The sequence below is a fragment of the Corvus cornix genome, chromosome 8 (assembly GCF_000738735.6).
Source record: "Corvus cornix cornix isolate S_Up_H32 chromosome 8, ASM73873v5, whole genome shotgun sequence".
Taxonomy (NCBI): domain Eukaryota; kingdom Metazoa; phylum Chordata; class Aves; order Passeriformes; family Corvidae; genus Corvus; species Corvus cornix.
Window position 1 is genome coordinate 1,495,903 of NC_046338.1, and position 25,227 is coordinate 1,521,129.

Sequence of the window (25,227 nt, forward strand, 5' to 3'; positions counted from 1 at the left end):
TATTTCATTTAAACTGAGAAGGCAGCTGGGCTTGGCGTGTGGTTTGTGCTGAGGGTGTGCTCACACTCAAACATTCTTGGAACCTTTCAAAAGGTGATTTTCTCCATTTCTACAATTGTTTCTTTCTTATCTAAGCTTAAAACTGTTCCAAATCACCTGAGATTAAAAACTTCTAAAAACTGAGTAGAAAACCTTCCCTTTTTTTCCATTTGGAGGGACCCCACCTCCTTCACAAGTTGATCCAAGTTCCATCTCCAAATGAAAGATCCGAATTCTTTTTTCACCAAACAATACAGATGCTCAGTGCTGAGCCTGGCCACATCCTGCTCCCCCCTAATTCCCATCTGGACCATCTCTCCCTCATTTCTCTGGATAGGCTGCTGGGATCAGATGAGCTCCATGACAGATGTTCCAGGGAATTAATGTGAATAACCCTAAACACCAGTGACTCCAAGCAATTAAAATCCCGAAGAACACTCTGGAGCTGCTACAGCTCATAACCAGCTTCAGGTCGTTATTACTGCTTGGATTTAAATAAAAAAAAACCAAAAAAAGCAGGGAATCTGCATGGTTCCAGAATTCTGAAGGAATGGGAAAGTAATGGATAATATTAAAAAATTCACATTACCCAAAGTTTTCTGGTCCAATTCCCACACTCAACTGGTGCATATTTAAGGAGACTTTTGGGATTTAAGAGGTGGATCATGCAAGGCACATCCAGAGGAAATTTAGGAAATGAACCAGTGAGATCCTCATGGATTTTCCTGCATTTTATCTTTTGATGGCTGTTTATGGTTTAAGGAGGATAAGTGACCCTCAGGGGCAGCCCCAATCAGCTGGAATGGCACCCAAATTGACTATTTGGGGTTAGAAAATTGTGGGGAGGGAAAAGAAGAGTCTCAGCCAGGATTCCCTTGGAAAAAAGGTGGAAAGGAGGGAGATCTGTAGCCAGCAAAAACTGTCTCAAAGCCTTTGCCAGGATTTAACTCCAAGAGTGCCCTGCGCCAATCGCCCTGTGCTGAGAGAGTGACGGAAAAAACGCGTCCTGAAGGCTCTCAGATGAATTCCTGGGCTCTGAAACGAATTCCTGGGCTCTGAAATGTGTTCTGAGATGGATTCATGGGTCCTGAGATGAATTCATGGGCTCAGAAATGAGTCCTGAAATGAATTCATGGGTCCTGAAATGAATTCCTGGGTTTGAAATGAATTCATAGGCTCTGAAAGGAATTCATGGGTCCTGAAATGTGTTCCAAGATGAATTCACGGGCTCTGAAATGAATTCACGGGCTCTGAAATGAATTGCTGAGTTCTGAAATTATTTCATCGGTTCTGAAATGCACTGATGGGCTCTGAAATGAATTCCCAGGTCCTGCAACGAATTCCCGGGCTCTCACACACAACCACACCGCGCCTGGGAAAGTTGCCGGCTGCTGCCTTTGTTCCCGGGAATAAAGGGCTGGATTTCTCCGGCTCTCAGGAATACAGGGCTGGATTTCTCCCGGAGAACAGCGGCTGAATGACAACGGTCAGGCCCTGCATTAAACATCCCCTGGCTGCCTCTCTGCTCTATTCACTGCCAGGAGAACCCGTGAGCGACCCGCGGCTCGTCCTCCCCAGTTCAAACCACAGCTACACTGGTGTTAAACCCAGTTTAAACGCAGGTGACGCCCGGGAGACCTTACCAAGTGTGTGCCACCGTGAAGCGACGGCGCTGGCGGATGCTTTTATTCACCAGCAACTTTCTGAAAAAGCAGGGAGAGTTCCTGGGCGAGCTGCGAGGAGAAATCTTTGGCGACGTGGGTCTGTTCCCGGGCAGCTTGGGCAGCTCCAGCTCCAGGTGCATCTGCTCTTTGAAAGTCCTGATGTAAACCTCGGCCTCGGGAGTGGCGAGTTCCCGGGAAGGCTCCCTGGCCGTCATCGCTGCGGCGCTGGGCGAGCTGCGAGCGCTCAGGGCTCGCCACGGGAGCGCATCCCCCGAGCCCCGCTCATTCACCGGGCTGCGCTCCGAAGGCAAAGCCCGCCTGGAGCGGCATAAGCGGCAGGGTGATCCGGCAGCGCTGCCGCCAAGCCCCGCTCAGCCCGGCTTTCCTGGGAGGATGCTCCCGGTGCTGTTGTGTCAGCGCTGGCGGGGCCGCTCATGCAAAATTCATCACTCCAGCATCCCGCCCTCCCCGAGCGGGAGAAGCGCGGCGCTGTCAGGAAGGCGCTCCGGGAACCGCGCAGCCTGCGCGCCCCGCTGCGCCCGAGCCTTCCATTGAGAATTAGTTTTGCCCGCACCGCCGTGGCTCCACCCGAGCCGCGCTCATTGGCTCGGGGTTATTGTGACAGCCGGACTCTGTCCTGCCCTGCGGGGAGCGGGCAGCACTCCCAGGGAATTTTAAGGACCTGTCCAACGTCCCGACGTTGCTCTCGGGCACACCCGGAGAGATCCCCGGCTCTGGGAGAGATGGGAGAGCGCTAGGAGTGGAGAAAAAGGCTAAAAGGGAACAGAAACAAAGGCAAGGAGTACTGTTCTGCGGGAACAAAGCATGCAGGAATTCCTGCTCCGTGGACAGGCTCCACTGTCCTGGGATGCAGAGCCGAAGGGTCAAACCACTGCCAGATCAAAGGATGGGGAGCTGGCGAAGTTAATGCCAATCCATTTAGGATTCTATGTGTCTAAAACAAAAAACCCCAGGAATTTTAGCTCTGGATGTAAACACAACAAAAGCAAGTTCTACTCTTCCAAGAATAAAAAGCAACATTCAGGGAAAGAAGTCAAAGACCAGAAGCTGAGTGTAAGAGCACAATAAATCCCTGAGGGAGGGGCAGAGCACCTTTTAAACTGGTCAAAAATAGGTGATGAAAAATTCAAATACAAGAAATCTTTTCGAAGCAGGAGGAGACAGGGAGAGCATGTGGGGAAAGTGCTCTGATTGCACAGTGCAGGCATCAATTCCACAGCAAATCCCTGTCCATTCCAGTGGGTTTTCCCTCAAATATCCCAAAACACTTGACAGGAACACCAGCCTGCCTTCCTCAGCTTCCAGCAAAGCTTTATTGCAGAGAACTTCCCTATAGAGGAGCTCCCAGACATCCCACCCAACCTGCCCTATTCACCATTCCCAGGTATTACAAACCCAAATAAACCAAAATATCTGCCCAAGCCTCACTCAAGGGCAGTAGAACTGCAGTGGGATTCAATCCTGACAGGTTCGGGCAGCAGCAAAACGGGAATATTGGATGCTTTAGGAATTATGACGTGGTCGGCTGGGATCTGTTACTGACACACAGGGAGAGACAAAGGGAAGCTTGGGAGCTGAAGGAGGAATCAAACCCACACAAATGTTTTGAAGCTGGAATTCCCAACAGAAATAAAACCTGGAATTCCTAACAGAAATAACAAATGAACTTTCTAACTCTGATGGGATATTGGAGAGGGTTTCTGAGGATACACTTGCCTTTTCCTAAAGCTTTTCCAAGGGCAGGGGGACAGAGGGAAGTCACCCTTGAAGAGCACTAAAGGTGCTTTCCAATGTGTCCATTAAGGGAGTGCTTCCCATCACCTGGACATCCATCAGCTGGTAATGAACTGGCAGCCCCACAGCCTGGACGAGGTCCTGTGGTGAGATGGGCACAGAAATGCCAGCAAATGGAGCTGATGAGAAGGGAGAAGGAGCCTGGGGGAGGAGGAAAGGCTCCATTCCCCTGGGAAAGCAGAAGGAGTGGGAATACCAAGCGCCACCCACCCAGGGAGCCGGAATGCAGGGGTTTCTCCAAGCTGAGGTTGCTTGGAGCACTTTGAAGGCTGACCCTGAGCAGAGGAGGTTCCTTTTTTCCAACATCACGCAGCTCCTGGTGCCAATGGATCCACATTTCCCCGACAAAATTCCCTGGGAAAGGTCCTAGCACAGCTCTCCTGGTGCTCCAGCTCCCACCCTCACGCTGCCAACTCCTGGTGTTCCACACACACAGGACCAACCCTGCAGCCAACAGCTCCGTATTCTCCATGGATTTACAGCCTGGAATTCTGGCCAGACACGCTGCTTTACTCCAGGATGAGCCAAGAGGAGGTGAGAACCAGACACTGGAGCTGACTGGCAGGAAAGCCTGGGATGTGAAAATCCTGGCAGGAACTCCCACAAAGGAATTTTGCTGTGTTTACTGAGGTTACCTCCAGCAACAGGAGAGATGGCAGATGTTCCCTGAACACCCCAGGAACACCTGGGACTGGAATACCCTGTCCATCAGCACAGATTATTGTCTGCAGTCCAAGATAACAGTTCCATCAGAAAAGGGATCAGAAATATGAAGGAATTGTTGAGGAGGAGGAGAAGATAATTGAAGGGAAGTGTCTGGCAGGAAAATGGGACCACTTGGAAGAAACAGGACAAGCAAGGAAGCTTTCAGCAGTGTAAGTGCACTTGGGTGAGATTCCATCCACGCTTCCAAACTCCCTGAAGAGTCTGGAAGTGCTGGAAGTTTTAATATATTTGATTAAAATAAGTGATAGGGTGGGAAACAACATTTCCAAGCCCGCAACTCCTCAACAAAAGCTGATCTGGAGTGTGCTGAGAGCAATTGCTAAGCAACTAGAACACATCTTTTTTTTCTTTAGCAGCACCATTATTTACCTGTTCCCAAGTCCTGATAGCCAGGATGGAATAAAACCCCAGGGAAAAGGGAATTGTGAAGTGTCCTACACGCTCCAGTAGCAAAGGAAAAGCTTTTAGTTGACTTTTCACAGCACTTTCAGCCAGGGGCACAGTAATTGGCCAGAGCACATTTAGATAAGAACAGTCAGAAACTCCGCTCTGTTGCTCCAGTCATTATTCCATCCATCCCAAAGGCATCCCAAAAAGATGAATCCCGCCAACCCCACTGCAAATTAATTACAGAAATCATTTAAGAAATTATTTCAAGGGATTGTGCTTTGCTGGTGCTGCTCGGACTTCTTTTTCCAAGCAAGGAAACCCAGGGAAAAGATTTTTAATGAAGTACAAAGTCTCCTGTCCAGAAATCCTGCCTGGTAGAATTCCCTCTTTACCAGGAAAAATAAAATCCTTATCAAACTTTGAAATAATTTGAAAATTAAGATTATTTTTTATAAAATATATACCACAGATTCTCTCTGGGTGTTTTAATTGCTGTTCAGTAATTTGTTGTTTAATCCATGCAATATCCATGTGCTCCTGGAGCAACAGGGGCTGTTCCTCGGTTAGTCCTGGAAGGGCTTGGAAGGTCCCTCACCCACATCAGATTCCTTGGCTTAAATCAGGCACAGGATTGGAAGGCCAGGAGAGATGGACAATTCCAGAACATTTACTGAAGCTGAGGATGCACAAAGGAAGGATTCAAACCCTTAAAATCCCTTCTAGACTAAAATTAGACCACATTTGATGGGAAATAAAACCATTATTGGGCCAGGACTTTATGGAATTTCACTGCACTGTCCCTACTTAATGTGGATTTCTGCCAAATGGGTTGGGAAAGGATCCACGATGGATTTCCAGGAGAGAAACTCCAGGAGCCAATCAGCTCCATTAGCTCTGGGAGAGATGAACGTGAGCCTAAAGAGGAGGCAGGGAAATCAGCCAAAGCACGTTCCCGTTAGGAAATAAAAGGAAAAGAGGAATGTCTGGCTTTGGGAAGGGGTGGAAGAACAAGATTTTGAGGAAAAAGGGAAAAGCAAACTAAGCTAAGGCAGGAAAAAATGACAACTTTGTCTTGGACTAAACCAACACAGCAACTGGAGAGAAAGAAGAGGGAATGAGAAGGAATGAGAGAGTGGAGAACATGGGAACAGTGATTTGTACTGGAAAATAACTCAGTGCCACAGACGGCAGCAGAGGACGGAATAAATGAGCGGTGGAAATGTCACAGGACTGACAGGGATGTGATCCTCAGCTCAGCCCCTGAGGCGGCAGCTGGAAGTGCCAGGATGAGCCAGCAGCGGGAATAAATCACAGCAACCCCGGGAATGGGAGACAGGCAGAGATGTGAGGGGGGAAGAAAAAGAATCAAGGAGAGAAATGTCTGCAGGGAGACAAGGAGAACATCAATGAACTGGAAGCTGGAGAAGGGAAGCAGCCAGGAAAGGGATGCCAGGGAATGGGGCTTTAATGGGGAACTGGAAGTGGATGAAAATGTAAATATAGGGAATAACAGGCAAGGCTTGGAGTGCGAGCAGTGGCTGGGAGGAGAGAGCTGAGAGGTGGCAGCGATGTGGAAAGGAGAGCTGGGAGCAGCACTGCGAAAAGCGGGAGAACATTCCAAGGAAATGCAAAGCTGGAGGGAAGGATGTGCTTGTGGCACAGAACTGAAACCCCTGCAGGGATGGAGCAGCTCTGGAGACACAACAGGAGTGGAGGAAATGGAAAAGAAAGGAGAGCAGCACGGAAGGGACTGACACAAGAGAAAATGATACAAAATAAATTCATTTTTCCCTTATTTCCCTTCTGTCACATCCAAGAGATGCCCTGTGTCCATCACACTGGTGACTGCCACTAATTCCATCAGAGACAGATCAGTCCTAGTTAATTCCACTCCATCCTAGTCCCGATTTTACTTTAGCTCCCTCAGAGTAGCAGCAAACCTACTGCTAGGCTCGACTTAAACACGAGACTGGCATTTTAACCACCACACCGAACTGTGATTTCACCTGAAAAACAGGAATTCACCACTGGAATTTGAGCTGCACTGGATCAGCCACATCCCCCTGCAAGGCAGGAAAGCAAAGCCCCCCTTCCAGAACACACAAACCAATCCCAGGGTTTAACAGGAATAAAAAGGGAACAGGAGAGAAACACCTGGGAGCATCATCTCCTCATCTGTGATAAGGGGCTGAGGATGTTTCCCAGAGATAATGTGGATGTCCCATCCCTGCGAGTGTCCAAGGCCAGGCTGGACAGGGCTTGGAGCAACCTGGGATAGTGGGAGGTGTCCCTGCCCATGGCACGAGATGAGAAGATCCTTAAAATCCCTTCCAACCCAAACGAGTCTGGGATTCTGTACAATAAAATCTTCAACGCTCCCTTCATAATCTCTTTTTAACAGAAGGCTGAGCAAATCCCAGGAAAATCTTTCCAGCCCAAAAGCAGAAGGTTTCACAGTGCTCAGCTGGTTAATTTTTAAGGAAAAAACTCCCCAAAACCACCTGCCTTTGCACCTGCTGCCTCCCAGGCTGAGCTCCTGAAGGATGGCTCCATGACAGGAAACTCGAAATTACATGTTTAGGATTTTCCTCCTCCTTGCCTGAAAGTTTCCTGCTGCATGAGAAGCAGGAATCCATCCCTAATTACAGGTTTATGCGACAAATTCCCCACATTTGAGAGGCAAAAAAAATTAATAACAATCCACTGTTTTTAGATTCCTGTTGGGAGATAAAGTTTTTCTGTATTTAATAATTTAAAATGACACACTTTGGATCTCCATTCCCACAGATGATGGGGAGTGTTTGGGAAGGCAGCCTCTCCTTATGATTCCGTAGCTTTTCCAGTATTAAAACACCCAGTATCTCAACAAGGCCAAGAGGACCCAGAATATTTCTCAGATCAGTCCCAAAAAATCAATTCCATCTTTAGGAAACATTCCCTGGGAGCTGGGAGTGGCTGGGTGCTCATCTGCTCACCCTGAATTAATTCCCTACGTCAGCCAGGCCTGGTTCTGTTTGAGCTGAGCTTTACAAGGCATTCCCTGGCACAGGAAAATTATCTGCATTCAGAACATGCACGAAGGAGTTGGGAATAACATCAAACCTGGAGCTTTTCCCTTTCCAGTTGTCCTAAACTGGATTTGGAACAGTTTTTTCCATATTAAATCCCCCACAAAACACAATTTATCTGCCACAAATTACCATTTCTTACCACACTGCAATGCCCCCTCTTTCTTACAGGTATTTCTGCTGTTCCCTCCTAGTGACTGAGAATAAATTGATATTTACAAATTCATTATAAATTTATATCATTTATACTTTTATCATCAAATTACATAAGCCACCAGGGCGTGACGTAAGAAGGGAATTTGCTTAGCAACTTGGGATTGTGCCTGATTTATTCCCAGAGAACACTGAAATGCCTTCTATATATCCAGAGTGAGTAATCCCATATGGCAGAGCAATCTGTATTAATTGTGATTATTTCCTCATTTCACAGCTATAGATTCATCTATTGCAAGTTAAGTAGAGGAGGAGATATTTGTAATATATTACCCAAAAAATTCAATTTATTCCTCACAGCCAGAGACCTCTGGGGTGACTCCAGAGAAAGGAGAAGCCAATGGAAAAAATTCTGAAAATTTGATACATGCTGATGAGAAAAGGCTTTGTTCTAATGCAGAGATGGAGCAGGGAAAATTCCTTTATGGAAAGGATTTTCCAGCCCAGGGCAGTGGTGGAGTCTCCTTTCCTGGAGGAATTTAAAATCCATGTGGATGTGGCCCTTGGGGACACGGATCAGTGGTGGCCTTGGGGAATGGCTGGATTTGATAACCTCAGCAGCTTTTCCAACCTAAACAATTCCATGATTTTTTAATACAATGACAAACACAAAAAAACCCCAAGTATTGCTCTGCCATTTCTTGGTACTCCCAAACAATCCCATGGATCTAATCCAGGCACCCACTTTGCCAGGCCATTTTTGCATCCTGCCATGGATTCCCATGGAAAACTGCCCCAAAAAAGGGACAAAAAGGAATGTTTAGCCTTGGAGCACCCTCCTCTGCCTTGCCACAAAATGACTGAAATCATCTTCACGAGCCAACAGATTTCTCTGATATTGGTCTCACAATGGCTGAGGAACAGAAAATTCCACCAGTAATCCAAGGTTTTGTATTTTCCTCCTGCTTTTCCAGCCTCTCAGTTGATTGACAGGATATAATTCCAGTTTCATTCCAGTTATTTTGATTTCTTTGTGTCTCAGATCATCACCCCCTTCTCAGCTCCCTTGGATTAACCAGGATCAGGTTTATAAGGTGGATTTATTTATAGTTATTTTTCCCTAAGGAATTCCAGGCAAAATTCCCTGTTCAACAACTCCAGCTTTGCCAGTGCCTCATGTTTGGGAGCTGGGAAAGAATGGGATTTGCTCAGTTGTCAGAATTCCCAGAAAGCTTTGTCCATTATGGCTTAATTAAAGGAATAAATCCACAGCCAAAAATCCTCGAGAGCAGCTCGGGGCCACTGCCAATAAAAACAGGGTCAGGGAGGAGGTGGCTGTGGCCTGTCCAAGGACATAAAAAATTCCATGATTTTTTAATGGATAAGAAGTCTCCAGTGATGGGTCAAAAGCCTCTGGATCTGCAGTCGGGGTGAGAACGTGGCTGAGGCACCAGCGCAAGATGATCCCACATTCCCAATCCTCTGCTTCATTCCAGTGACATTCCCAGTGTTATCCAGGCCTCTGTTCAAAATATTCCAGCAGGGAACTGCCACAAAAAGTCTGGAAATATTCCAGACATGGGTACTGAAAGCACACAAGGAAAGGTCCAAAGGCATCGGAGCCCTCCCCAGGGCCAGCTGGAGATGGACCACGAGGAATTTGGGAAACTGAGGGAGCAACTTGGCCACAAGTGTTTAAAACCAGGATTTATAAGTGGATTTTGGTGAATTTTACTTGGGAAATCACAAAATCATGGAATCACAGAATCATTAAGGTTGGAAAAGACCTTTAGGATCAGCAAATCCAACCCTCAAGCAGCAGCACCTCCATGTCCACCAGTGACCGTGTCCCCAGCTGCCACATCCATGTGCTTTGGAACACTTCCAGGGATGCTCACTCCAGCCCTTCCATGGACAGCCTGTCCCAGTGCTTTGCACCCCACTGCAGGAATTTTTCCCCAATATCCAATCTAAACCTCCCCTGGCACAACCTGAGGCCGTTTCAGCTCATCCTATCCCTTGTTCCTGGGAGGAATGAGAAAATCCGTGTGTGATAAACTCCAGGCATTCAAACTTCCCAAATGACAACACCCAGGAGAGGCAGAGGGGCTGTCAAATGGACATGGAATGATGCTGGAAGGCAGAGGGAGGAGCAACCTCAATATATTCCCTAAGTCCTTGTCAAACAATGTTGGACTCCATGGGTTTCTCCTCTATGGCAGTGTGAGGGAGAAGAGGACAGGTGATGGTGTGCAGGCCAAAAACTGCACAAAAATAACGAAAAACTGAACCAAACCAGCCAAAAACTGAATGAAACCAACCTAAAACTGAACTAAATCAACCAAAAACTGGACAAAACCAACCAAAAACTGAACTAAATCAACCTAAAACTGGACAAAACCAATGAAAAACTGAACAAAACCAACCTAAAACTGAAGAAAACCAACCAAAAACTGAACTAAACTGACCAAATCCTGAACAAAAACAACCAAAAACTGAATGAAACCAACCAAAAACTGAACTAAATCAACCTAAAACTGAAGAAAACTGAGGAAAAACTGACCTAAACCAACCAAAATTGAACAATATGAACAAATTGAAAATTGTTCAATCCAATATTGAACAAAGCCAACCAAAAATTGAAGGGAAAGAATCAAATCCTGAACTAAACCAACCAAAAACGGAACGGAAAGAATCAAATCCTGAACTAAACCAACCAAAACCTGAAGGAAAAGAATCAAATCCTGACCAAAGCCAACCAAAACCTGAAGGAAAAGAATCAAATCCTGAACAAAACCAACCAAAACTGAAGGGAAAGTATCAAATCCTGAACAAAACCAACCAAAAATGGAACTGAAAGAATCAAATCCTGAACAAAACCAACCAAAAATGGAACTGAAAGAATCAAATCCTGACCAAAGCCAACCAAAACCTGAAGGAAAAGAATCAAATCCTGACCAAAGCCAACCAAAAACTGAAGGAAAAGAATCAAATCCTGACCAAAGCCAACCAAAACCTGAAGGAAAAGAATCAAATCCTGACCAAAGCCAACCAAAACTGAACGAGAGCCATCTAATCATGGAGTCATGGAACAGTTGGGGTCGGGAGGGCCCTCAAAGCTCAGCTCGCTCCGAATCCTCGGCCTTGGACACTCCCCAGGCTTGAATGTCCTGGATCAGCTGAGACCCAGCAGGTTCTGCAGGTAAAAACAAACTGGGTTTGCTCTTTCCTTTGAGATGAGTTATCATTAGTCAGAGAATTCTGTCAAACTCGTGTCTGATTCAGCTTTTCCATCAAGTCTATTTCCATAATTTTCATTTATTTTCTCTTCGAGCGAGGGTGAAGTTTGAAGAAAATATTTCAGAAGCTTCGTTGTCTTCTGCTGATTAACAGTGACTCATTCCTTCCCGTTCCACACACACCCCGAGCTGTCTTTTTGCACTCAGGGTTGAGGTGTATAATTAAAACTGAAGCATTAAAAGCCTTTTTTGGTGTGTGCCTCTGTTTTCTACCACTTTTATCTCCAGGCAAATCGTGCAGCTCCGAACTTCAGGCTGATCCTTAATAAAATTATTGGGATCACCTTGCAATTCACACAAAAAGGGGGTGTTGTGTTTGGAGCATTTAGAGTAAAATTCAATGAATTTAATAAATGTAAATGGATTAAAAGATTAGGTGGCAACAACAAAATAGAAGTTGTGGCCAAAAAGTGATTTCGAAATAATGATAATTTTAATTCATGACCTATGATTAATCCATCTTAAAATCCCTCAGTGCAACTACACCTGGTATTAATCATAGGTATTTTATTTAGGCCTCCAAGGAAACATAAAGTTTTTGGAAGCTGCAAGAGCTCCAGAAACGGATGGCACCAGCCAAAATCTAAATATAGGCAGACAAAACACTTCTCTGGGTATTTTTAGCTGGGAATTAACTGCAGAGCTAAGTCAGAGTCATCACCTTTTTTCCCAGGTTTTTTTGGGATAGGTTGGCATTTGGACTGACACAGCAGCAGTGACCACTGGATATTCAGGGTGCAGACGGGTTTTTCTGGATATAAAGGATTTTTGGGGTTTATTTTTATAAAAGAACTCCAGGATTTGAGGTGGGATGTCAGATGTGACCCCCCCAAACCCCTGTGAGTGCCACGCACCACCATGGCTTGGGTTCATTGCTCTGACTGAGCCTCTGTTCCATGTGGGAGTAACCCCATCCCAAGCAGTGCAGGAGATGGGATATTCCCTGTGGGAACACTTCACAACATTGGGAATAACCCCAGCCCAAGCAGTGCAGGAGATGGGATATTCCCTGTGGGAACACTTCACAGTGTGAGGAAACAACAAATTTTGGAGAAGTCGTTTCCCTAAATTCTCCATCACCATTTCCTCCTCCAGATCTCTGTGAGGTGTTAAAATGGCAGCAACAAGGATGAAAAATCCAAGGAATTGCCTCTTCCCACACCAAACCAGGCCCCTGCTTCCCACTTTGGGCTTTTCAAACGGATTCCAGCTTTGGTGCCCACCTGTAATTTTTATGATCCACCTGCAGACAACCCAGGGACTCTCATCTCCCAGCAACATTCCCAGCTTTTCCCACTGGCCTGAGGGATCCCAGCACTCCAAGCTCCCACCAAATCCAGATTCCATTCCCAGGAACAAGCCCTGAACAGACCAGGAAATATTTGCACCGACTGAAAACAAAATCCCAGAGCAGACAAAATCCTTCAGGGCTGTTCCCAGATTTCTCCAATTTGATCTCTGTTTTGATCAGTTGAAGCTTTTCCCTCTTCTAATTCCTCCTGATTTTTATTTGAAACACCCCCATGATCTCAGAGTGGGCTGTCAGTCTCCCAGAAGCTCATCCAGGAGTTCTCCCACAGCAGAACAGCTTTGGTGTCACCCAAAGAATTCAGCTCCTCAAAGAGAGTTGTCCAAAATAAATGAGGTTATTTTTGTATTCCATGTGGTGAGCTTTCAGGAGAAGCTGAATTTAATCACAGAATATTTATCTTTATGGCCACATTGATCCTCTTCTTCTACCTGCTCCCGAATTTTAATTTTTCCAAACCCTAAATCCCTCTGTTCACTTTCCCTATAAATCCCTACCACATTCTCAGCCAGGACTGGGGACCCAGAGAAAATGAGTGAGGTTTAGTTATCCATCATCACTTATGAAGTCCTTCATGACTGGTTGGACTCCATGATCTTGGAGGTCTTTTCCAACCTAAATGATTCCATGGAATGCAAAGCACGAGCTCTCCATTGTCTTTCACAGCCCAAAATCGGGTGGAAAACACTCCTGGAATGGCAGGAAGGAAAACCCCTCTCCTGCAGGAGGATCTGGCTCCACCTGCCTTTTCCAACAGGCTTTGGTAATTATTTGTAATTATTTGAGAAGTGCCCAGCAGGCTTTTGTGCCTTCTCAGCACATTTGAGATGGTTTTCCATGAAAATCAGGACTGAGGACTGAGCAGATCCAGCCTCGTGCTCAGGAAAAGGGCCCATGGAGCTGTGCAAAACTTGGGATAAGAGTGGGAAACAACACTTATTTACTGGAGAACTGCTCCAGGATACACCAACCCTTATTTTCCACTCTTTTCCTAAACATTCCAAGTGATTTCCCGTTTTTTGGGAGCCCTATGACAAACCAGCCAATTGAGGCTGTGGTTATCAGGCCATCATTCCCAACGGAGACATTTCCCCAGGGAATGGGATCTGGGGTTCAATTATTTGGGAATTTCCATGGCAATTAGCAAAGGTAATAACGAAATAAAAAATCCATCATCATATCAAGTGTTGAGTTGTTGAAATACCAATATATTTATACATAAAGAAGGTGGGATCCAGAGCAAATACTCCATAAATCCCACCAACATTCCCTGCCCACAGACCACCAGCCCATACAAAACCTGTATAAAACTCCTCTAAACCTTTCACAGGTTCCTTTTTTAATGTGCTGGGCTTATTTTCTGCTTATTATATAAAAATCCTCCACAATGATCCGTCAGCAATCAAAACCAAACCAGATTATATTTAAAAAATGAGACAAAATCATCTTTTTAGCTCATTTTTACTACGGAAAAAAACGGAAAAGGAAAGGGAAAAAAAGAAAACTAGAACTTCAGCAGGAACTCACCTCATCTGCAGTCACTGTCATGACACTTCTGCTTTTCTTCATTATTGAGATTTGAGTGCAGCCCCGGATAAAAAACTTCTGGTGAATGCAATTTCTTCCGAGGGGCAAGCTGAAAGAAAAAAAACCAACCTATTTTTGAATAACCAGCTGGGTTTGCTAACAAATGAACTGCTAAATTCAGAGCTGGTTTATCCCTGGCTCCCCATTCAGATAAAATTATCGAATTAAGGCTGGAGAGAAGATTTTTAAGCTCATCAAGTCCAACCCTCAAGCAGCACCTCTGTGTCCCCTACTAATCTGTGTCCCCAAGTGCCACCCCCACGCCAGCGCTGGCTTCCCACACTTCTGTTTCCCACTCTTATCCCAAGTTTTGCACAGCTCCACGGGCCCTTTTCCTGAGCACGAGGCTGGATCTGCTCAGTCCTCAGTCCTGATTTTCATGGAAAACCATCTCAAATGTGCTGGGAAGGCACAAAAGCCTGCTGGGCACTTCTCAAATAATTACAAATAATTACCAAAGCCTGTTGGAAAAGGCAGGAGGAGCCAGATCCTCCTGCAGGAGAGGGGTTTTCCTTCCTGCCATTCGCAGCTGGGGCACTCCCAGTTGTTTCCATTTCCTTGGGCTTCCTCATGCAGCACTCCCATTTATCCCTCCCTGGCAGCCAGAGCATTCCCAGTGCTCACATGCACACCACGTTTGTGGATGGTGCTGCTGCAGCAGTGCCCATCCCGGGGCTGTGGGATCTGTGTCCCAAAGCACCTCCCCAGCTTCTCTGCACACAGGCATGGGCAGGGATGAGCCAAGGACAGCAACGAGGACTCGGGGATGCTTCCCCCAGGATCCACGGCCGTCACCAGAGCCAGACAGTGGGAAAAGCAGGAGTATGGCCTGGTGGAACCCTGCTGTTATGGTAAGAACCCACAGGAATGACCTGCGCAGCCCCAGGGTGGGTTTAGGGTTAGGATTAGGGTTAGGTTTAGAGTTAGGGTTAGGGCAGGACCTGCACAGCCCTCAGGGTGAGTTTAGGGTTAGGATTAGGGTTAGGTTTAGAGTTAGGGTTAGGGCAGGACCTGCACAGCCCTCAGGGTGAGTTTAGGGTTAGGATTAGGGCCTGATCTGCCCAGCCCCTAGGGTGAATTTAGGGTTAAGATTAGGTTTAGGGCATGACCTGCACAGCCCCCAGGGTGTGTGAAGGGTTACAGTTAGGGCAGGATCTGCACAGCCCCAGGATGGGTTTAGGGTTAGGATTAGGGCTAGGATTAAGATTAAGGTGTGACCTGCACAGCCCCCAGGGTGGGGTTAGACCCTGGAGCAGTGGAAGGGTTTTTAAAACCCCGAAGCGTGGCAAAATTCCATCTCCACAAACCTCAGCTGGCTCCTCACCCTCAGCACATTTAGGAGTGAGAGAACTCATGGAATCATGGATCATGGAATTGTGGAATGCTAACGTGGAAGAGACCCCAAGGATCACCTGCTCCCACCTTCCTTGGCAGCACCCCTGTCTGGACGAGCCCCAGCACCCTCTGCAGCTGAACGTGTCCGGTGCTGGGAATGCACTGCTGGGAATGCACTGCTGGGAATGCACTGCTTCCCTGGGGAATGATCCCATTGTGACCAATTCTCCTCCTGCCTCCAAGAGCCTTCGCCCTTCCAGCAGCACTGAAGTTGTGCTCAAGAGGCAGTCGAAGTTTAGATTAGGTTGAATGATTTTATTGATCTTCAACAATGATGAGAAATTAAAACCCTGTTACTAAAAGGATTAAATGATCCATTCCCAGATATCAATGTTAAATATTCCCATGACATGCACACAGAGGGATAACATGGGATGACTGCTTGCTGCCAGAAAAAGAAACGGATTCCCCTTTATATGTTGGCAAAATCCATGGAAAAACCAAAAGGAAGCAGCAGAATTGTGTTTAATGAAGTCCAATTTGGGCTTAATAAAGCCCAGTTTGGGGTGTTTGTCACTGCCCTGCTCTACAGGGATTGGGATCCCAACACAAACTGCATTTCCTTCCTGAAAATGTGCAAGTTCACAAACTGGCATGGAGAAGTAAGCGAAGACAAAATAAAGAAACACCCACAGAAACAAATATCCAGGGAAACTTCTGAGAATCACGGAATCATCAAGGCCAGGAAAAGACCTCTAAGATCATCAATTTCAACCAGCACCACCTTCACATTCTCCACTAAACCTCAACCCACACATTCTTTGGGAAAAAAAAATCTGGAGGAATAAGAGTTTAAGAATATCTCCAAAATTTTGCTGAACTCCAGGATCAGGCTGGACAGCAGGAAATGGGATGTGGAGGGATGGACCAGGCTGACTCACCTGGAAGATCATTTCTGTGAAAATCTGAGGCTGCTCACACCACAACTTCATAAATATTTATCAATTTGTCCAAGCAAATTTAAGCAGGACACGGATAAAGACAAAACCCAGCTTTTGTTCTGTGGGAATTGCAGTTCTGAGGCCTGAAGAAAACCCAATGCTTCCTTTAGTCATGACTAAATTCCCATTAAAATCTGACTCATTCTTTCCTGTGCCTTCCCAGGAAAATCTGACACTTGGGATGAACATTTAAGGGGAGAATAAACCAGAGGAAAACACTCCAAAGAGGCTTCCTGGGAATTTTTTCCTCACGAACTTTTTCTCATTGATGCAGACTTTTATTACATGCAACGAGTTCCTCTCCAGCACCCAAATCCTCCAAAAAAACCCTGTATCCCAGAGGATTGGTTGGGTGTGGGAGCAGGGAATGCTGAACAGCAGCAAAGCTTTGGATTTGTTACTAATTTGTGAAGAAAAATCAGTGCTGCAGTTGGGTGTAAACTATTTTCTTGGAATATATCCCTACATGGAATATGCATTTTCTTTTTACACCTGAAGATTTTTGTGTTCCATGCCCTTGTGTTTCAAAACTGATGGGAAAACGCTCCAGCAATTCCAGAGGGATCCAGCCAAGGTAGGGATTACAGGGTTCCCAACAGGCAGCTGACAGTGGTGAGGATAAAATCCCATGGATGCACTGGTTTTCCTGATTTTCCTACACTCTGGTTAAAAACAGCTACCCAGCTCATCCAGCGGGAAATCCTCTACTTAGAGAAATCCCTAAAACACATCCTCACACGCAAGTTTGGGAAGGTTTGGAATATGAGGCTCACATTCCATCACGGTGCCGTTCTCCCACACATTTGGGCTTCTCCATGGGCAGGATTAAAGCCAAAGGGGGATGTGAGGAGCCCATTGATCCCCTCACCCCTGAAGATCCTCCTCTCTCCCAAAACACAGCCAAGGCTGGGTCAGAATCCCATTCCTGCTGCTCCTGTGGAGCTGTTCCCTGGATGAACAGCAGCTTTTTGGAACAGCAGCTGTTTATCCAGCTCCTTCCAGCCTCTAAATCCAGTTCCTCCCACTTCTGCAGAAGGCAGGACACAAATCCACAGTGAAAAACCACAACAAACCCCAGTGAAAGTCCCGTAACACAGCACATCCTGCAGTCCCACACCTGTTCTTCCTCAACTCCACCACATTCCTGGAGCAGGATTTTTCCTCCCAACAAAATGCCGATCCTAAAAATGCTCAGAGATAAACCCAGGCACCTGAATTGAGAATTATTGGAGAAGCTTTGCTAAGGAAAGGGCTGGGATGAAGGAGATCATCTGATCCCACAGGGAATTACATCATTTGTGAACTGGGATTCAAACTGGATTATCCTTAAAATCCGTGAGAACTTCACAGGGAGAAGCACCTACTCAGACAGGGTGACAGCCACCAAAGAAAAGTGACAATCTCAGCTCTGCCTCTCCCAGGAGGAACATATGGGCTCCTATTTAACATAGAATCATGGAATGCTTTGGATTGGAAGGGATTTTAAAAATCATCCAGTGCCACCCCCACCATGGCAGGGACACCTCCCACTGTCCCAGGCTGCTCCCAGCCCCACTGTCCAGCCTGGCCTTGGGCACTGCCAGGGATCCAGGGGCAGCCCCAGCTGCTCTGGGCAATGAGGAAGGAGGGAAAGGCTGGAACACTTTCAGAGAGTGTCACTCCAGCACCTCCCTGGGCAACTTATTCCAATGCCTCACCACCCTTCCAGGGAAAAACTGTTCTCCAGTATCCAACCTGAACCTCCTCTGAGGCCGTTCCCTCTCCTCCTGTCCCTGTTCCCTGCCAGCAGAGCCCGACCCCCCCGGCTGCCCCCTCCTGTCAGGGACTTGTGCAGAGCCACAAGGTCCCCCCTGAGCCTCCTTTGCTCCAGGCTCACCCTTCCCCAGCTCCCTCAGCCTCTCTGGGGCTCCAGCCCCTTTCCCAGCTCCCTCAGCCTCTCCTGGGGCTCCAGCCCCTTCCCCAGCTCCCTCAGCCTCTCCTGGGGCTCCAGCCCCTTCCCAGCTCCCCCTCAGCCCTCTCTCCTGGGGCTCCAGCCCCTTCCCAGCTCCCTCAGCCTCTCCTGGGGCTCCAGCCCCTTCCCCCAGCTTTCCCTCAGCCTCTCCTGGGGCTCCAGCCCCTTCCCCAGCTCCCTCAGCCTCTCCTGGGGCTCCAGCCCCTTCCCAGCTCCCTCAGCCTCTCCTGGGGCTCCAGCCCCTTCCCAGCTCCCTCAGCTGCTCCAGCCCTCCCTGGACACATCCCTAAGAATTTCCCAACCAGCCCCTTTTGGTTACTTATTTGCTGAGGAAAACGTTGCTCTTTTCTGTGACCTTTTCCTCTTTCTTGTGAACAGCAGCAACTCAACTGCTCTGAAGAGCTCCTGGCAGCTCCGAGAAATTCCCTCCTCCTCAGAAAACTCAATCTGTTCTCATTTCCATCAAAAGCTGGGAAGATTTCACAGCACTCTGCAAAATACAAGCAAGGGCATCTATTAGCACCCATGGCTGGAACTTGGGAAAAGTGACTCAGAAAGGAGGGATTTCATGGAATGATGGAATAGTGTGGGTTGGCAGGGACCTTAAAGCTCATCCAGTTCTAATCCCTGTCATGGGACACCTGCCACTGTCCCAGGCTGCTCCAAGCCTCATCCAAACCTGGCCTTGGACACTGCCAGGGATCCAGGGGCAGCCACAGCTGCTCTGGGAAATCCATTCCAGAGCCTCCCCACCTTCCCAGCCAAGAATTCCTTCCCAAGATCCCATCCAGCCCTGCCCTCTGGCACTGGGAAGCCATTCCCTGTGTCCTGTCCCTCCATCCCTTGTCCAAAGTCCCTCTCCAGCTCTCCTGCAGCCCCTTCAGGCCCTGCAAGACCACACTGAGGTCATCCCAAAGCTCCTCTTCTCCAGGCTGAACATTCCCAGCTCTCCCAGCCTTTCCTCCCAGCAGAGCTGCTCCATCCCTTGGATCATCCTGGAGATGGAGGATAAAATCCCACGGATGCATGGGATGAAGCCTGATTTTCCTACACGCTGGTTTTAAAAACAGCTCCCCAGTTCATCCAGTGGGAAATCCACTACTTACAGAAATTCCTAAAACACAGCTTCATGTGCAAGTTTGGGATTCCCAGCCTCCTCTGGATTCCTTCCAACAGCTCCATGTCCTCCCTACGCTGATTCCATGAGCAGGATTCTCCCTGAGAGCCGGCAGCACCTTTATTTCCTGTCACTGCAATTCTTATCACAAATAACTTCTGCTAATTGAGACCTACCAGTACCATCCCGCTGGAGAAGGGATTTTTCCACTTTGGCCTCCCCCAAGGCTCTGGAGAAGGGATTCCTCCACTTCAGCCTCTCCCAAAGCTGCTCTGAGCTCTGTCCTAATTGCCAGGCTGAGTCTAAATCCCAAGTTTGCTGGTTTAAGCCAACAGGCACCAGGATAAGGTCATAAATTTATCTCTAATAACAAATCCAACCAATTTTCCTACTATAAAAAATGTTAAAGGCAGGATGATGTTTGTAGATGCCTGAGAAAATTCCAACAAAGTTGGGCATGGCCCAAAAAAATCCCTTCAAAATAATTAATTATTATTAAACAGTGCCTTAACTTTGATTAGGAGGTTCCTTCCCAGGGTATCAGCAAGATTAAGAGGATTGCAAGGACTCCTCTTTCCCTGGAGTCAATCCAATCATTAAGGCTGCCAATAACCCAGTCAGCCTGTCCCAGAAATTCCAGTAATTCTTGGATTTCCAGCAGAGGGGATGACCAAGTTGTCATTTCTCTTCATTTCTTTCAGTTCCAATAAAAAAATGTGTATTTTGCTGTCCTTAGGCCTGACGTGCTCTGCAGCATTCCCATGAAACATGAGCTGGAATTTTCACTGGAATATATGGCCCTGGTTTGACAGGAAACTTCCAGACAAATATTCACAGCTTGGGCAGAAAAAAAATTTCTGTTTTCCTGACTATGTCAGGGACTTTTATTCTTCTCTTTCTCAAAAGCTCATCTCCTATTGTGGGAAAGTGAACTGAAATTAAAAATCAGTTCTGACAGCTCCAAAGGATTCAGTTGAAGTGTTCCCTGCATCAGGAATTCCAAGGTAATTACCAGGAAAAATGAGGCAGACTATTAAAAGATGCAATTTCTCTCCTCCTTGTTCCCTGAGCAAATGACTTGCAGAGCCTCCCACTCCTCAGAGCAGCTGAGCAGCTCTCAGAGAGCAAAGAACAATTATTATTATTTATTATTGTTATTATTATTATTATTTAAAAATCAGTTTAAAAATACACCAAACCCCAGAAAATTCACCCACGTGGATCTTCCCCCTGTAGATTTTCAGGCTGGTTTTTTAAAAATTAGATTTGATGTTCCCCTTGTGTTTCTGTTGGGAAAGGAGCAGCATCACTGAGCCTTGCTGGCCTTCCCAGAGAAGGGGGATGCTGCAGATCCATCGGGATTAATGTGGGATAAACACCGGAGAAGCAAAGCTCCTGCCCCTCGTTCACTTCTTCCCGTCCTGAACTCACCCACAGGTTGCTCTGCTCCAAGAGAAAAAGTTCTAAAATCCTTTTCTTTGTTTTTCTGGGAAGAGCCAAATATCCCGAAAAGAAGGATTTTTTTCCCCCCTTTTTTAAAATTTTTTTTTAGAGCCAAGCAGCAAAGCCACACAATGACCCCAAGCACAGAACAGAAACAAGCCTACAAACAGAGACCATCCTCATCCTCATCCTCCAGAAGTCTTGGAACAGCAGGATATTCCTCACTTTGCCCGTTTTTCCTGTTGGAAAAACCACTAAGAATAGTGGGGAAAGATGAAATCCATCATCAGAGCAGCAACTTCATTTTTAGGCTTTTAAATCCACTTTTTGGAGGTTTTCCAAGCTCAACCCCCCTTGGAACACTGTAAGAACACCAGAATTCCACAAAGGAATTCCAGGCTGAATCTCCAAACCCCTCAAACCCAAAACTCCACCTCTACAGAGCCAAAAATTGTCCTAAAATCCACTTTTTTAGGCCTTTAAATCCCCTTTTTTTAGGCTTTCTAAGCTCAACCCCCTCGGGAACACCACAAGAACATCAGAATTCCATCACGGAAACCTAAAAGTCCTTAAACCCAAAACTCCATCTTTGCAGAGGCAAAAATCGCCCCCAAACCCCACTTTTTTTAGGCTTTTAAATTCACCTTTTTTAGGTTTTTAAATCCACTTTTTCTAGGAGAACTCTGGAGAACCAGGGGAAAGCTGAGACCTGCATGGAGGGAGCTTTGAGTAAGCGGAAGTTGTTGGGAAAAAATGAGCTTTAAGGTCTCTCCCAACCCAAACCACTCCAGGATTCCATGATTTATTCCCAGAACATGGGAGGCAAGGATCTGACTGACCCGAGAGTGGGAAAAGGGCTCTCCAGGATGGAGCATCCTGGTTTTCTGTCCACGATAGCTCCTGCTTTTCTCACATCCCAGATTCCAAAACACAACCCTGAGGGCCAGGGAACACCAGCTAAAAATCAACTCCAACACCTGAGGAAAAACACATTCCATGGCCAATTAGAACCACCATTTCCAGACAAGTATCCCGCTTTTCTCACCACAGGGACACCCAAAATCCAACTAAAAAGGGAAAATGGGGATCTGTGCCACAGCAAGCTCCTGCTGGTTAAATTCCACCATCCACGTCCTCTCTTTTCCCAGGAAAAGGATTCTGGAGCAGAGAAATCGCATTTTCCTAAATATTCACCCAAAACTGCAAAGGCAATGCCTGGCACTGGGAATATTAAAAAAGCCACGACAGCACCGTGGTCAGCTCCAAACCAGCTTTATCCCAGGGTTTTTTTCCATGTTCGCAATTTCCACATTGAAATTTCTGTCTGCCCATCCAATTAAAAAAAAAGGAAATTAAGACTAAAGGGAAAGTATTTGGCATTCTGGAGATGCTCCCATGTTTTCCAGCAGCCACCACGAGCACTTCCATATTTGATTTCCTATATTCCAAGTGGCATCTTTGACAACACTGATTTATAGCAGGAGATTTAGGGGGGAAAATTGATTTAGAGGGATATTTCAGCTTTCTTCTTCCAGGATTTTTCCTTGGAGCCAAAGCAGATGTTCCTGTTTCCTTTGACTGTGGTTGTTTTCCTTCCTTCTGGATCTGAGATTTTGCTTATTGGGAAAATATTTGCATTATTTTCCATGCCAGGCTGAATTATCAGGTTTTATTTTCTTTTTTTTAAATGAAAAAGTGACTTAGCTCATTCTGCAATTTGCTCCAAAATGGAGTGCTGTGAAGTGAGGTGAGAGTGCCAACTCCAGCATTTTCTTCCAGCTTCTCCCGGTAATTTCTTTCCCAGTTATCAAAACCTCCTTTAATTATGTAGAGTGATCCTTGCAGCACTCCAGGGCTGCCTCTTGCTGAACACTTTGGGAAGTTTTGAACCAATTCCATCCTTCAAAGGCTGCAATTAACGAGGAGAGCCCTGCTCAGTAACCCCTGCTTCCAAAATCCCGGCGCTTCCCGCAAGGAATTATCATTCCACAGGGATCAGCTCCGTGTCAGCGCCCTTTTGTGTGTGACACCATAAAAAATCTGGCTCTTCTGGCCAGGTTATTCAATGCTGAAGTTACAGAGGGAATTGAAAAAGTGGAAATTCCAGAATTTTGGGATGTGGGCGTGTCCCAGGGTGTTCCAAGAGGAATCCCAACCTGGATACATCCAGCCTCACCAGGAAAATCACAGTTCTGTGCAGTTCTGGGAAAGGGCAGCAACTGCAAATGGAGCCTGGATGTCAAAAGCCACCAGAGGATGGAATTCCATGGGATATTGGGAAGGAATTCTTGGCTGGGAGGGTGGGGAGGCCCTGGAATGGATTTCCCAGAGCAGCTGGGGCTGCCCCTGGATCCCTGGCAGTGCCCATGGCCAGGCTGGACATTGGGGCTGGGAGCAGCCTGGGACAGTGGGAGGTGTCCCTGCCATGGCAGGGGTGGCACTGGAGGAGTTTTAATTTCCCTTCCAACCCAAACCAGTCTGGGATCCTGGGATTTTGGAGGCTGAGGCTTTGAGGCACAAAAGGATCATTTCCAGCTAAGCCAGGATATTCTTCCACCCTAACCTAAGGCTCTTTGGAAAGAACAATGTCCCAACAACACCCAAGTATTTTATTTCTGGGCAACCAGTGCTGCAAATACAAAAATTCAACACAGAAATTCTTCAAGTCACAGGAGCCACCCAACTTCTCTGCAGGATTTCCCGTTTTATTCTTAGGATGTGTTTTTCTTGGACAAAAAATGTGGATTAAGAGGATGCACAACTCACTTGGAGCCTCCCAAATCATGAAATCCCTGCCCAGCTCCCTGAATCCCCAAGGAGCACCAGGAGAGGAGTTTTAAACTCTCATCTTTTGGGACTACTTTGCTGGAAAGCTGAAGGGCACCTGTATTCCTGGAAAAAGCCAGCAGGATTTAATTACTACATGGATTTGACAGCAGGGATTTTCCTCCCTGTAAAATTTAAAGCAAAACAACGTCTTTCTTACAGCTGGAGAAGATAATTATTAAAACAGAATTTAAAAATCAGTTTTTCAACCTGTCCTCATCACCTCGGGAAGGAGAAGATCAAAAATCCCACGTTATCCAAGGAACAGAATATTTTCTTGGAATTTTTACTACAATCAGACACTCCCCTGCAATTTTTTTACATTAAATGTATGTTCATTCATCTTGCAGGAACAGAGAATCACAACGGGCGGGGTCGGAAGGGACCTTAAAGATCCTCCAGGGATCTCACAATAAATGTTTCTATTGATTAAATGAAGACTGATTGTTTTGAACCTTAGCTGCTGATAGATAAAAGGTTAAATTTGGTTCAGAAATTAAACTGAACACATGAATTCCACATAAACCTGAAGCTGAGGGGCAAACACAGAGACATCTCCAAGTTGAGTCTTAAATCTATATTTTTTTTTTAATAAATCCAAATTCTTGCCCTTTTAAAAACTCATTTACACCTGAGCAGATGCAAGAAATCCCTAAATATTGCCCAGGGATTTTCAGATCACCACAGACCATTCCAACAGCAAATTACTTCAGCTTTACAACCGGAAAATAATTACCCAGTTAATTCCTCACCAAAACCTCGTTGTTCCCAAGGGGCTGCACACAGCCAGGAGAATTAGGGAATAACAAACCTTGGCTAGAAAGGTTTATTATTAATTCTGGATGCAAAATACTCCAAAAAGCAGCCAAAATCCCAGATTGGTTGGGATTGGGAGGGTCCTTAAGGATCATTTCATGCCAAACCTTTCCACAGGCAGGGAAACCTTCCATTAAAGAAGCATCCCAGATTTCTGCACTCCTCGATTCATCCATGAATCCCTGCCAGAAACACCTGGAGAGAGGCAGGTGATACAGATTTTCCAGTAAAACTTTCCCATTTTACACCAATATTTTTAATGAGGACAACAAAATGAATGCACTTCCTTCTGCAGGAAGATCCCACATAAATTCTGGGAAATAAATTCCTTTTTTTTGTAGGTATCCTCCTTCCAAGGGGCCTCCAGAAAGGAGCTGGTGCTGCTTTGAAGGACACAGGAACCTCCAGATTCCTCCTTCCTTATTCCCCATCCTGAAAGAGCCTCTTGGAATGACACTGCCACTTATTTGGGGTGAGTTTTCCCAACTTTTCATGGATCACCAGACATGCAGAGAGACGAGAGTGATGGCATGAGTTGGTTTTCCTGCTCAAGGTTTGGGAGATCCTTTTCCATGCCTATTCCAGAGCTTCCCAGGCACAGACAGAGCGGAAAGCAGGGAAAGCGAAGCTCCAGCTCTCCTTCTGTGGGCTCCCAGATCCCTTCCCCCGGAGCTGAGTCACTCGGATC

General features: G+C 46.4%; 1 protein-coding gene across 4 annotated transcripts in view; it reads right to left on the reverse strand.

The window, feature by feature from the left end:
- The window catches only part of PDE4B (phosphodiesterase 4B), a 169,321-nt gene that overhangs the window by 134,250 nt on the left and 9,844 nt on the right, over positions 1–25,227 (reverse strand). Inside the window, exons 2-3 of one of the 4 annotated variants that reach the window (XM_039555792.1) lie at positions 18,728–18,827; positions 13,991–14,099 (exon numbers count right to left, since the gene is read on the reverse strand). In XM_039555792.1, the coding sequence (XP_039411726.1) occupies positions 13,991–13,995 (5 nt within the window). In that variant the 5' untranslated portion in view covers positions 13,996–14,099; positions 18,728–18,827. Of the gene's footprint in view, positions 1–1,682; positions 2,216–13,990; positions 14,100–18,692; positions 18,828–25,227 lie in introns of those variants that run through there. The other 3 variants (XM_039555791.1, XM_039555790.1, XM_039555788.1) reach the window with 3 other exon arrangements.